Genomic DNA, 13,371 nt, shown 5'->3' on the forward strand with positions numbered 1-13,371 from the left:
ACATTGTGTCATGAAGCTACGCCTTTGTTTTGAATAGGCCTCTAGCGACCTCTGGCGGACAGAAAATTCTACACATTGCACCTTTAATTAGGCCTATTTGTTTTCATTAATTGTAATATTTTTATAGTTTCAAAAGCAATTTCAAGGACTGTTTGGAGTAAAATATTGTTTTAATTCACTTGCTCTAATGAATATAATATTTTCCTAACAATAAAAACAGATAAAAAATGTAGGCGTCTCTTGAAATATGAATTTAATGTTTGTGATGTTTTAAATAAAATCAAAAAGAGACCATAATTTTATAAAGAGACCAAAATTTTTATTCTGTAGACTTTTAAAAGAGGTCTGAGACATATTTAGGGACCCCAATATTACTGTGCACGTGCTTTTATATCACTTTTCGACTTTAGCGAGCAACCACTCAGAATACCCTAGCATCTGCATATAACTACATCATTAGCACCTGTACAAAAACGATGCCATAACACCCACCCAAAAACACCCTAGCTTTGTGGTGATAAGTGTTGCATTAGCAAGCACAAGCACAACCTACATCTTCTTCAGAAGTTCTACAGACAAGTGACCCTACATTGACTTGAGTGTAATGCATCAGTTTATAGTATTTATTCTGATAGAGCCTATATAATATGCTACTTTTTTTGTAACCATTTGTGTAAAATGTTGAGTATGTATTATAATGAGCATATTCATGGCATGTTGTATTTGTTTAATTATTTGCATATCTATTTTTAATTTCCTTACACAGTCATGGTTTGACTTTGTACCCTACATTTTAAACATTCAAAAAGCATCAGGACTTCTTCAGTGTTTTATATATTTTTATTTATTGCACAGTTTTATCAAACAGTGTCTTTTAAAACATGTTTGGATACTACTTTAAACTGCATTAATACAGCAGCTTCTAATGCTTGTGCGTTTATGCATGTGTAAAGAGATCTGAAATCAGGCCAAAGCATCAACAACTGTGACGAATCATCCATTGACTCAAAAACTCTGAAAAAAGAAAAGGAGACATCATAAATAACACTGTATGTCTGGTTTAAATATGATCTGGCAATTAATATACTGGTTTTGTAACATGATATTTACAGAATAATATAATCACTAGATTTTGGGGGTTGCCTGGGACGCCCTCTATAGGTAGCATCAGCAGACTGCACACAATTAAACAAGGTCAAGGCCAAACGTCTGTGAGCCCTCATTTTGTTTCAATAAATGTTTGAATCATCGAATATAAATATATAAATGAACATTACATGAACATTAAATATTGCTTAGCATTAATATCTTATAGTCCTTTAAACCTGACATTAAAATTACTTCCTTTTTGTAGTCATACAGCTTAACATTTTAAAATCAGTCAACACTGTTAATATTGCTATTGTTAAAACAAAAATAAAAAAGTATTAAAAACCCTTTTCCGTAATTGAAATAAAGCTGAAATAAAAAATAAAAATTACTGAAAATATAAAACTGAAAGCCAATTCAAAATATTTATAAATAGTATATATACTTATATAACACGGATTGTACATGCTACGTTGTTATACATTCTCATAATCATTTTTTTATAGCTTAAAGGGTTAGTTCACCCAAAAATGACAATTCTGTCATTAATTACTCACCCTCATGTCGTTCCACACCCGTAAGACCTTCGTTCATCTTCGGAACACAAATTAAGATATTATTCATAAATCTGATGGCTCAGTGAGGCCTGCATCGGCAACAAGACAATTAACACTTTCAGGTGCCCAGAAAGCTACTAAAGACATATTTAAAAGAGTTCATGTGACTGCAGTGGATCAACCTTAATGTTATGAAGTAACGAGAATACTTTTTTGTGCACCAAAAAAAATTAAAATAAAAAAATAACGCCTTTATTCAATGATATCTAGTGATGGGCGATTTCAAAACACTGCTTCATGAAGCTTCGAAGCTTTACGAATCTATTGGTTCGGAGTGTATATCAAACTGCCAAAGTCAAGCCCCCTTCGTTTAGGGGTAAAACGAAGTTCGAAATGCGTGACCAGCGATATACTGTAAACGAACATCTGACGCCGCCCACACTGCTGAGAGCGACGATTAGATGAATATGTAAATATGTGCCGTGCAGCTTCTTCTCAGTAACAAAATAAACACAACAAAAATGATAAAACAGCAAGCATTTATTATAGAAAGCATAAGAAAAGCGTCTGATCATAACAACATGGGTATGTTAGCACGAGCTCTGCAAAGTAGCACTCCAGTCACGTCACGTCTTCATATAGCACTTTATTCAATAGATTGCTTAAAATCAAGCAGCTTTATAACATGAAAAACAGTGTTAGTGACTCATTTTTTTTACAAGCACAACTTTGCACTATGAAGCGGCTATCCAGTGTGTTCATGTTTTCACTCTTGGAGATCTTACTCAACAAACTCGAGTAGCTAATGAAATGAATCAGAAACGCGTTCGACGCGAGTGAAGGCGGAGCCTCAGAGCACACCTCCTATTACGTTATCGTCACTGACCAATGGTAGTACGAAGGTGTTTTGCAGCTGGAACTTTTCTTGAAAGTTCGCTTTGGCAAGCCGTTTCGAACTTCCAAAAAGAACACAAAACGAACTTCGTTTGGGCCTGATTTTGTTCGAAATGACGTCACATCAGTTCGTTCTTCGATTTCGTTTGAAGTATACCGGGGCCTTAACCGTGCGTTCACGCCGCTGCTGGCGAGAGCGACAAAGTGACAGGAAGACATTCATTTTCAATGTGAGCCGGTGGCGAGCTGCAGCGAGAGCGGCGCGGCGCGTCTTGGACGGTGAGCGAGAGTTGAAGTCAGGTCAACTTTATGGTAATGAGCCATGACGCAGTTCAGCGGCAACCAATCGAAATGTAGAGCTCCTCGCTTGAGAGGATTCCGATTGGTTGCCACAACTTGTCATTGACTTTGACCCTCCCGCCAGCGGCGCTTTGAACGCACAGTACAGCGTTGTTGGCAGGGCAGCCAAGGCGAATTTTGACGCTCTCGCTGGCAGCAGTGTGAACGCAGAGTTATGATGAAGCCTGGTTTACTGAAGTCACGTGACATTGGCAGTTTGATATACACTCCGAACCACTGATTAAAGCTTCGAAGGTTCATGAAGCAGTGTTTTGAATTCGCCCATCATTAGATATTGTTGAATAAAGTCGTTATTTTGTTTTTTTGTTCAAAAAAAGTATTCTCGTCGCTTCATAATATTAAGGTTGAACCACTGTAGTCACATGAACTGTTTTAAATGTCTTTAGCAGCTTTCTGGCCATTGAAAGTGTTAATTATCTTGCTGTCGATGCAGGCCTCACTGAGCCATTGGATTTTATGAATAATATCTTAATTTGTGTTCCGAAGATTAACGAAGGGCTTACGGTGTGGAACGACATGAGGGTGAGTTATTAATGACAGAATTTTCATTTTTGGGTGAACTAACCCTTTAAGCAGTCTTGTTATTTCCAACATACCTGTAAAACAAAGATTTTACCTTTCTTCCTCTCAGTCCAGGATCTCTTTGATGCACCAGCAGCAGAGCAGGAAGTAGAGGCACTCTTTAAGAGACTGGATAACTCCATACGCCACATTTCCTCCCAGTATGCCCTTGCCATGGCCCATCCTCATAGCTGCATCTCTCAGGTTTTGGCCCAGTGAGGAGGGCATGGCCTGGGGCAGCGGGCGCTGTGGGTGCATCTCTCTCAAACGCTCCACGGCCGACTGGAGAGCGCGAGCAATACTTGAAGGGAGGAACTGGAGAGCAGGCCAGGTCCTTGTTTGCCGCTGCGCGTTGTGGGTCTCCACTTTTTCCTTCAACCGTAACGTCTTCAGATGAAACCCTGAAGTGAACTGCGTGCCCACTCTATGCTCTGACAGGGAAACACGGACCCAGTGCCCCCTGTAAAATGGGTTTTATTCAGCTGTGGAAAATGCCAGCTAACTGTTCACTGTTATTGCACAATGGCCTCACAACATCTCTCATCTACCTATTGTCCATCTCTAATTCCTCTACTGTTCACTGAAAGGTCCTGAATGATGGTCAAAATATTCCCCTATAGTGCACACACAAATACAGATAGTCTTTTCTCATGTTATTTACTCAGTATGGTCAATGTGATTTAGGGAATTGATGATAACACTTTACAATAAGGTCTCATTAGTAAACGCATTAGCTAACAATGACCAATATATGCTTTAAAGCATTTATTAATCTGTAAAATCAAGTTGTTCATTGTTTGTTCATGTTAGTTAAAAGTTCATTATCAAATATTAACAAACACAACTTTGGATTTTGAAAATGTATTCACTCTTAAAAATACAGGTTCTTTAATTGGCATCACTGGTTCCACAAAGAACCTTAAACATATTTTCATCACACAAAAGGCTCTTTGGATTATTAAAATGCTCTTTACACTAAAAAAAAATGGTTTCTTTAAGAACTATTCACTAAAAGGTTCTTTGAAGAACCTAAAATTAATCTTCAATGGCATCACTGCGAAAACCTCCTGTGGAACCTTTATTATTAATAGTGTATTAAAGTTACCATTGATTAATAAATGCTGTAGAAGTATTGTTCATTGTTAGTTCATGTTAACTGAATTCACAGTTAACTAATGTTAATAAATGAAACCTTAGAAGAACCCTGTCATGGCCATTATAGCAATAAGAATCTGAGATCTGACATATTTAGGGCCTGTGAACCCCTTGAGTAATAGATTTATGCTTATTCATTGAGGCTGGCTGGTATATAAAACTAACCTAGATCAGAGCCGCTCAAAGAAATGTCTGTTTTATCATTTTAAAGGATTTTGTGCTAAACAAGGCTTTAGGTAAAATGAAACACACCAAGAAAGATGAATGATATATATGTATTTATATATGTAATCTATCGTTTGATACAGGTGTAAACATTTATGTTTTCCCCAAAGAACAACAACATAAAACAAATTATTAAAATAATCAAAAACATGTATTTTTGTTTTTTTAAAAAGAAGCAACAATTATATAGGCAAACAAGAAAGAAATAGCCTTTGGCTTAGAAAATAGCAAACAACCAACCACTACACAAAAGTCACCATGACCATAATAACAGGAAGGGTTTCCATGCAACAAAAGGCCGCTGTGAAATATGAAAATGAGCAAACAGTTGAGTGGCGAGTCAGAATTGTAATAGCCAGATTATTCCAGACCGTTCCAGCCCTGCGTATGTATGCATCCACGCACACAGACTCATAAACACACTTTGTTTAAACTCCATTATCAGTTAGTGACCAGATCTGTGGTGCCATCAGCACATAAAAGCTGTGACGCCAATTTGAAATAGAACAGGCTAAGTGTGAGGGCTGGTCGCATATAGCTGCAGCTAGAATCCGTCTGGATTTTATAATGTGGAATGAATGTTGACCGATGACTCAAAATACACAACTTACATCCATTGAGAAGTCTAAAAATAAAACAGTTGCCCATTTCAGATTCATAAAGCATCGAGATAAGGGTCTTTGTACATCTGACTAAGCAAATCCTCATCATTTACATAGACGTGTGTGATGAACACAATGTGATTGCATTGTCTTCAGGAGAGCTTGTCAAATCTTCCACCTTCGTTTTTTTCAACCAGTACAATCCTGTGAGTTTGCAAAATCCCAAGGGATTCATTTGACACAGATCCACACAGTGAATGACTGGTTTTAGACACAGCTATTAGCATAGGCAAAGCTTATTTACATGTTCTCTTATAGGGCATCTAAAGTTGGTCTCCGAATAAGAGACAGAATTAAGGTGTTTATTCACAAATGCAAGTTTAAGCAACATAACGTGATGCTAACCGATTTTATTTAACCCACAGATCAGCACTAAACTAAGCACAGTAAAAATAGCACAGCAGAAATAACGTGCAGAAGAAAATGAAGACTGCTTTCCCAAAATCTGTACTAAGCCTCACTTAACTTGTGTCATTTTTGCAGTTGATTATTTTTCAGTTTCATTTTTTTTTTAAGAAAAGAATGCGTCATGATTATACCCATAGAACCACAAAAGGCGACTGTGTTTTATCTGTGTGTCTGTGTTTGGTGAAAAAGGCACAATCAATATCAGAGCAAACAAAGATGAAAAAAAGTGGTTTCCTGTCTGTGGCTTCAACAGAAACTGCACTTGTGGCTGCAAAGACACGTTCACAATTCGTTTGGAGTGCTCTTCCTCTTCCTGGACGGAGTGTCCCCTTGCAATATGCATCATTTAAATGCAGAGTAATTATAGTGAATCTTTAAGAAAAAAGACGCATATTTTACGACACACATCATATCCTCACACTTTCTCTTGTAAATCAAGGTTCTGAAGCAGCTAAACTTCGATACACGTGAAAATTGATAGTCAATGCGAACAGAAGAAACATCCACGAGGAAAAGACAAAGAAAAATAGAACCTCCTTTTCCCAGAATAGAACCATCCAGCTGATGTCATCAGCTGATCGACGAGATGACATCATTGCAACAAATATATAAATTCCTGTTTAAAATGACATCATAAGTAGGCTTTAAACTGTTTGATTTCAAACCGCAGTCCCTCAGTCTTATTCAGGCTTACACACCCATTTTGACAGATTGCACTTCATTTTCTTTTCTCTCGTCCCTTTTCTCCCAGGATGATATATGTTATGTGGAAAGGGAATGTTCCCTTTTTCCACACACTAGTTCGTAATACCTCATAATGGGCAGCGTAAGTTCCTCACAGCGTCTGCTTAATTGCATAAGGGAAAAATCCACACAGCTTCCATGCTGCTAAAGCTTTCACATATGTTCAGGGTGTTCCCAAAAGGCCAAAATTCCCAATTTTCCAAGGGGATCGTGTTCAGAATCCTGTAAAGGGTTTTGTGGGGGTGAGAATAAGATGCATTTTGAGTGTTATCCCTTGGTGGGAACACTGGAAATTATTCCGAAAGGAATTACAACGGATGCGATTCATTTGATGCGGGTGGTGACATCTGTGATTGGAGAACGAGCACTGTATTCTCTTTAAAAGTTTTGCATAGTCATCAAACAGTCTTGAGACCACAGCAATGTTAGGATTTACAAACAGACCACAGCAAAATGGCTCTCTGAAAACGAACGACCAATATGAAGCTTGAGTCTTTGGATTGCGCCCATTGCACCAGATGTGAATCTTTAGAGTGCTACAAAGGTTTTGCAGTTTTAGTACATTCACATCAACCCGCCACTCTAAAAATGCCCGGGCCTGTTGCCATGGTTACATGTGCACCCCAGTCTTAATTCAAGACATGATATTGTGTTTGTGAAGTGATGTCATATCAATAACGCATCAGATTCTCTTTCAGACGCCTTATCGGTTGGGTTTTTGTAATCGCTTATTTCAAGTAGAATGATTGCATCGCTTCTTAATTTCATGGCCGGTGGTTGATGCGGTACAAAATTCTGTGTTTCTGTGAAGATATGATTAGCTTACACTCCCATTTGAAAAAAAAAAAAAAAAAAAAAAAAGTCTTTCTCTAAAGGAGTCTGGCAAAAAAAAAAAAAAAGTAGGAAAGGGAGGAGTTTTTTCTCTCTTAAAAGTGTGGTGGAGAAAAAAAAAAAATCAGGCTTTTTTCTCAAGCTCGGCGATCAACTGGCTGCTGCAGACACACCTCGCTTCCTGCCGAGATGATTGGCAGCCGGTTGTCCATGTGATAGCTAATCAAGTGACTGACACTCTCGAAACGGTGGTCTTTGGTGCGTACCTACAAATTGTGAAAGGAAAGATACAGAAGTTAAATAGTCATATTAATATGCTATAGAGTTATATAACATTTTAATAAAGACCAAATATTGACAATGTGGTATTTTTCACCATCTTACTCACCACTCCCTCTGGATCCACCAGAAGCAGATGTTTGGGTTGGCCGCCCTGCTGTCCAGTGAGGACGTACTGGCCTGGTGTGGTGCCTGACTCCCGCACCAGGAAGTCTCCATCCTTGGTCAGGAGTCTTTCGGCCTGTCTGCGGCTTAGAGGTCCATGGAACCAGGGCTCGTTCTGTAGCTGCTCTGCCATAGGGGGCGCCACTGCTCCCGACACACCTAAAGCAGCATCAAATGGCTCTAAAAGACAGAGATCTTTGGTGAATTTACTTTTAGTTATACTACCTAGCACTTATAACTGTACTACTAAATAAGGCTTTTCACACTAGAAATAGTTAACCCTAGGTCATTCTAATCCCTGTGTATATGGAATCCTGTAGGGCTTTTCACACTGGGCTTAACCCCGTGTTATCGTCGTTTTAACCCCGGGTAAAGTAGCGTTTTACACTTGAAATTTTTTTACCCAGGGTTATGAAACCCTGCTCTGGAGCAGGGTTAGCGCTGCCTTTACGGTGTTAACCCCACACTGCGGTGCCAAACTTGTACAGTGTAAAACGATGCAGTGTTAGAATGTTACAGCTAGCAACAGACAACCAATCGCATACTCAGACTCAGACAACCAGTGGCACAGTTCCTCAAAAAACCGCCCATACCGGCGTGATGAATACGATCCTCAACTGGATGGAACTGGAATTGATACTTTGACTGTTGCGATCCCATCGGACTTATGATAGCTGCCTGAATCATAATAAAGCACTGCCAGAGAAGAACTTGCCCCCCGACTGAGCCTGGTTTCTCCCAAGGTTTTTTACTCCATTTTAACACCTGTTTGCCACCTGTTGGAGTTTGGGTTGCTTGCCGCTGTCACCTTTGGCTTGCTTAGTTGGGGACACTTGACATTTGATATTCAACAGTGTTTTGATCTGCCTGCATTGACACCATTGTATGCGAACTGAACTGAGCTGGATGATGATGATGACACCACTGTTTACTCCAGTGCTGATATAAATAAATTAACTAAATTACTAACTATTGATTCTTACAATGGAATTAATCAATTCTGAATTTACTTAAGATGGATAATGACACCATTTTCTTTAAGAGCTGCTGTGCAGCCAAAATTATATACCAGTTATCACTGTAAAGCTGCTTTGACACAATCTGCATTGTTAAAAGTGCTATATAAATAAAGGTGACTTGACTCATATTTACGTGCTTTGGACAGTCCCGGAAATTGTATATAAACAGGAAATTAAGCGTTTGAGAGGAAAAAAGTCAAATGCTGACAGAAACCACAACAATTTAAGTGAAGAAGAGACCGTTTCATCCAGGGTTTAGGAATGTACAATGTGAAATGTCAGCTTATGAATATCCAGGATTAATTGTTAACCCAGGGTAAATTATGAACAGTGATTCCGTTTAGCCGGGGTCTAGCCAGCGTCTCTCAAATGCTCTATTTATATATATAAATAATGCTCAGTGTTTCCGTGACTGTCCAAAGCACGCAAATATGAGTACGAGATTGGTTATCTGTTGCTAACCGTTTGGCTGTAACATTCCAACACTGCATCGTTTCACACTGTACAAATTTGGCACTGCAATGTGGGGTTAACACCGCAAAAGTGGTGCTAACCCGCTCCGGAGCAGGGTTTCATAACCCTGGGTAAAAAGCGGTGCTAACCCTGCTTCTACATTACAAGTGTGAAAAGTTCCTGTACTCGGGTTAAAAGTGGTTCTTAGAACGATGATAGCATTTTGAGCACTGTTGAGCGGACTCTTAAACACCTCTGATTGGACATTGCGTTCATGCGCTCATCAGATATGTCTGTGATTGGCTACAATGATCAATGCTTCAAAAACATGATGTAAATAGTCATCTGTGACCAAGCGCTTACACAAATACACACGGGAGCATTTGAAAGCAGGTGTCTATCAGCAGATCTGTCTATCAGAGGATATATTAGGGATTCACTAATGCCTGCTTTCAAACGCTCCTGTGTGTATCTCTTGGTACCAAAGTCAGTTCTTTTGACAACACTAATTCACACACACACAAAAACAAACAAACAAACAAAAAACATTCTTCCTTTTGTTCATTTAATGAAACACATTGTGGAAAAATGCTTAGATTATTTTTTATATATTATTGCTTTATTCTATTGTTTCAGTGATGCACACACACACACAAAAAAAGATTCTTCCTTTTGTTCATTTACTGAAAAACAGTATGGAGAACATTCTGAATATTTCAAAATGTATGCTTTCAAGCCATTTTAGAGCAAATACATAAATATCAAATATTATATTATCAAAACATCTTTTTCTGTACTACATCATCAAGCAGGTGTTACTCACTCATGTCAAACGCATCTCTGTGAGCATTTCCATTGGCTGCTGCAGCGGCCGCCGCTGGGGTGCGGGGTTTATCCACATTGACGTATGAGGGGTCATCAAACAAGCCTCCCTCCTTAACACCCACTGAAAGGGAGAGAGAAAGAGAGGCCAGTGAGGTTAAAGTGAGTTAACCTTCAGATGAGCGCGCTTAAGCGGTGCCATTCCGAGTCCTATTGTCAGCAAGGCCGGCGATCCAGAAGCCACCTCTCAAAGGAGCTGTGTAATAGATTTGGGCAGAGTCCAACAGAGAGCAACGGACAGTGACAGAAAAACCGCTGACTCACTCTGCAGAGTGACATTCTCAGCTGAGAGGAAAATGAAATGTAGGGAAGTGTGACAATATAAGAATGACAAATACTATGTGGCACTATGAAAGGAACAGGGCAGGGATTATTAGTGTGAAGTGTGTGTGTGTGTGTGTTTGTAAACCTGACCTGGTAGAGGAGGTAGAGGCTGCTTGTGAATATCGTTCTGGCTGGGCTGTCCATAGGGCTGTGGAAACATATCACATTAGAGTGTTGACACATTTATTCACTAGTGGTGTTTTTGAATCTTTTAAGTGAATGAAAATCATTTTTATACACTATATCACTTTTATATACTGAATCATACTGCTTGTTCACTGAATTCTCTCTCTTTTGAAGACGACAAGCTCTAGTTCGAAATGTGTGACTGCTCTGGTGGCTTTACAGCCTGTAAAGACTTACTGTAGCATGAACTAATTTGATTGTATTAAATTAGTATTTTAAATGAAATAATAACAATTAATAAGCAATTCCAAGAGGGAATGATTGTATTTTTTGTATACCTTGACAAAACCTGCACAATGAGGGGAAAATTAAAGCTTTGTTGTCATTTGAAAGGAAAAAGCTCATGATGCTTAAATACTGTCTTCATAGGTTTATAGATACAAAATTTAGACTTGAGTTCAATGACTCGATTCACTCATGACACATAAAAGACACTTAAAGGTCACTGATTCAAAAGACTCACTGAGATCAATCAAACTAACCGACTAACACATGCTCATAGAAATGTGTCTCACCAGCGTGGCTCCTGTACTGTGTCCAGGACGGGTTCTCATGTCAACCAAGCCTCCAGGGGGAGGCTGTTTACCCGGGAAGTTATTGTAATACGGAACGTCAGGGGGTGGAGCCAGGTCCTCTTCCTCTTCCTCCCAGGCTGACCCATCGAAAGGAGCCATCCTAAGAGAGAGATAAGCATTATTATATTATTGTTTTTAAATTTATATTATTATATTTACAATGGCATGCTGTCTGAGTGATGTTAAATGATGTATTGCTTTGTTATGAAACAGTGAACAACCAGCAGTAGGAACAACAAATAATTGAAAAACACTCCAAAAAATAACTTTCTCTCTTTTTTAATAGTCAAAATTTCTACAAATCCTTAGAACAACATACATCATTTTTTGAGCAGTGTTATTTTAGTATTATTTATAGTATTAATTAATATTTTGAATTAGAATTCATTTTTTTTTAAATTTTTAGTTTTCATCTCAATTTTATTATAAGGTTCTATCTGACATTTTTGTCAAAATTGAGATATTCACATGTTCTTATTCTGTGGCAATTTATTTACATTATGTGATGTTTTTTTTTTTTAGTTGTGCAGTTTAAGTTGTTAAGTTTTTAAGAAAACAAAAAGGTTTTATCTACACAGTCGAATGGAATGCAAAAACTTTGAAGCTCAATATCTCAAAACTGCTCAGAATGCAGACAGAACCTTTTAATTCCAAGGTGGCGTTTTGTCATTTTTATTTTACTGATATTTCTATTAAGCATTAATTTAATTTTGTTTCAGTTTTAGTCTTTAAGTTTAATTGTATATATTTCAGTTAGTTGTTAATGCATTTCTCATTTTCATTTAAGTTTAAATTTTTCATGTAATACTTATAGGCTATTTTATTTCATCTACTTCAACTAACAAAAATATTTTGAATAGTTTTAGCTTATGAATAGTTAACAACATCAACACTGTTCTTGAGATGCAACATTGCATAAGATATTAATACTTGTTTCCATAGATAGTACATTGAATATAAAGTCTATTAGGTATATCTGGAAGATTTTTAGAAATTTAACTGGACATAGGACCAAAAAAAAAAAAAAAAAAAAAAAAAAAAAAAAATTATTTAGGATGTTTTACAGTGTATGATGTGGGTAAAACCAGTGCAAATAGACAAAATGGCATTGTGATTTAGCATAAATAGCCAACAAGTCTATACCAACGTATTTTTCAGGCTCATAAGTGTATTTAAGACTCTTGTTTGCATACAGAAACAAAAAGAGGAAACACTTATATATGTGGTTTACAGGGACTCTCCATAGACATAATGGTTTTTATACTGTATAAACTGTATATTCTATCCCTCTACACTACCCCTAAACCTACCCATCACAGAAAACTGTCTGCATTTTTTTTAATAAAAAAAAAAAAAAACACTGTTTAGTATGTTTTTTAAGACATTTGGTTTAAGAGGACACATGAAGTGTCCTCATAAACCATGTTTACGTTGTAATTCCTATGTGATCAGGCCCACACACACTCTTACCGATCATGAGGGGTAACCAGTTTGGGGGGATTCTTCAGGTACTGTTTAAAGCGCAGTTCAAAAGCCTGACCGATGGTGCTGATGACCTCCTGAGCCAAGCCCTCTGAGCATTCCAGGATATGACACGCTACAATGCAGGATCAATCATCAAATATCATTCTACAATATCAGATATTGTAGATCAAACTATCATGCAGACATTTCTTAAAGGGAGCGTTCACCCAAAAATTAAACAACACGTCATTCCAAATCTTTTGGGTAAACTATTCCTTTAATTAAAACCATATTAAATAATGCCACATAACTAAGTTATTCAGTATTTAACATCAATTGAAATAAATTGGAAAGCGGTAATTTACATTTAATTTACAGATATGACAGAATTCAATGTGAAAGTGTTTTTACCTCTTTGATTGACGGGGTCTTTGGCGACATAGGCGACATACTCTGCTGTGTCCTGGGCAGAAACAGAAAGAAAGGGATGGAGAAGAAGAAAAGAATGAACAGGAGGACATTAAGAGAAATTAGAGAA

General features: G+C 37.7%; 2 protein-coding genes across 5 annotated transcripts in view; both read right to left on the minus strand.

Moving 5' to 3' along the window:
• Positions 1-819: 819 nt before the first annotated feature.
• On the minus strand, positions 820-4,740 carry LOC125244116 (lens epithelial protein). Its single transcript, XM_048154090.1, has 2 exons — positions 3,517-4,740; positions 820-1,014 (listed from the first exon to the last, which is right to left on the minus strand). Exon 1 carries the CDS (start codon positions 3,717-3,719, stop codon positions 3,528-3,530), a length of 192 nt encoding a protein of 63 aa, XP_048010047.1. The 5' UTR covers positions 3,720-4,740; the 3' UTR covers positions 820-1,014; positions 3,517-3,527.
• Positions 4,741-4,879: 139 nt separating this feature from the next.
• Positions 4,880-13,371, minus strand: part of shc1 (SHC (Src homology 2 domain containing) transforming protein 1) — a 39,110-nt gene continuing 30,618 nt past the window's right edge. For 3 of the 4 annotated variants that reach the window (XM_048154088.1, XM_048154087.1, XM_048154089.1), the window contains 7 exons: positions 13,245-13,296; positions 12,840-12,966; positions 11,310-11,469; positions 10,699-10,756; positions 10,226-10,348; positions 7,875-8,125; positions 4,880-7,752 (listed from right to left, as the gene is read on the minus strand). In XM_048154088.1, coding sequence (XP_048010045.1) covers positions 7,624-7,752; positions 7,875-8,125; positions 10,226-10,348; positions 10,699-10,756; positions 11,310-11,469; positions 12,840-12,966; positions 13,245-13,296 — 900 coding nt within the window. In that variant the 3' untranslated portion in view covers positions 4,880-7,623. The remainder of the gene's footprint in view (positions 7,753-7,874; positions 8,126-10,225; positions 10,349-10,698; positions 10,757-11,309; positions 11,470-12,839; positions 12,967-13,244; positions 13,297-13,371) is intronic. The other variant, XM_048154086.1, reaches the window with a different exon arrangement.

The sequence above is a fragment of the Megalobrama amblycephala genome, linkage group LG13 (assembly GCF_018812025.1).
Source record: "Megalobrama amblycephala isolate DHTTF-2021 linkage group LG13, ASM1881202v1, whole genome shotgun sequence".
NCBI classification, from domain to species: domain Eukaryota; kingdom Metazoa; phylum Chordata; class Actinopteri; order Cypriniformes; family Xenocyprididae; genus Megalobrama; species Megalobrama amblycephala.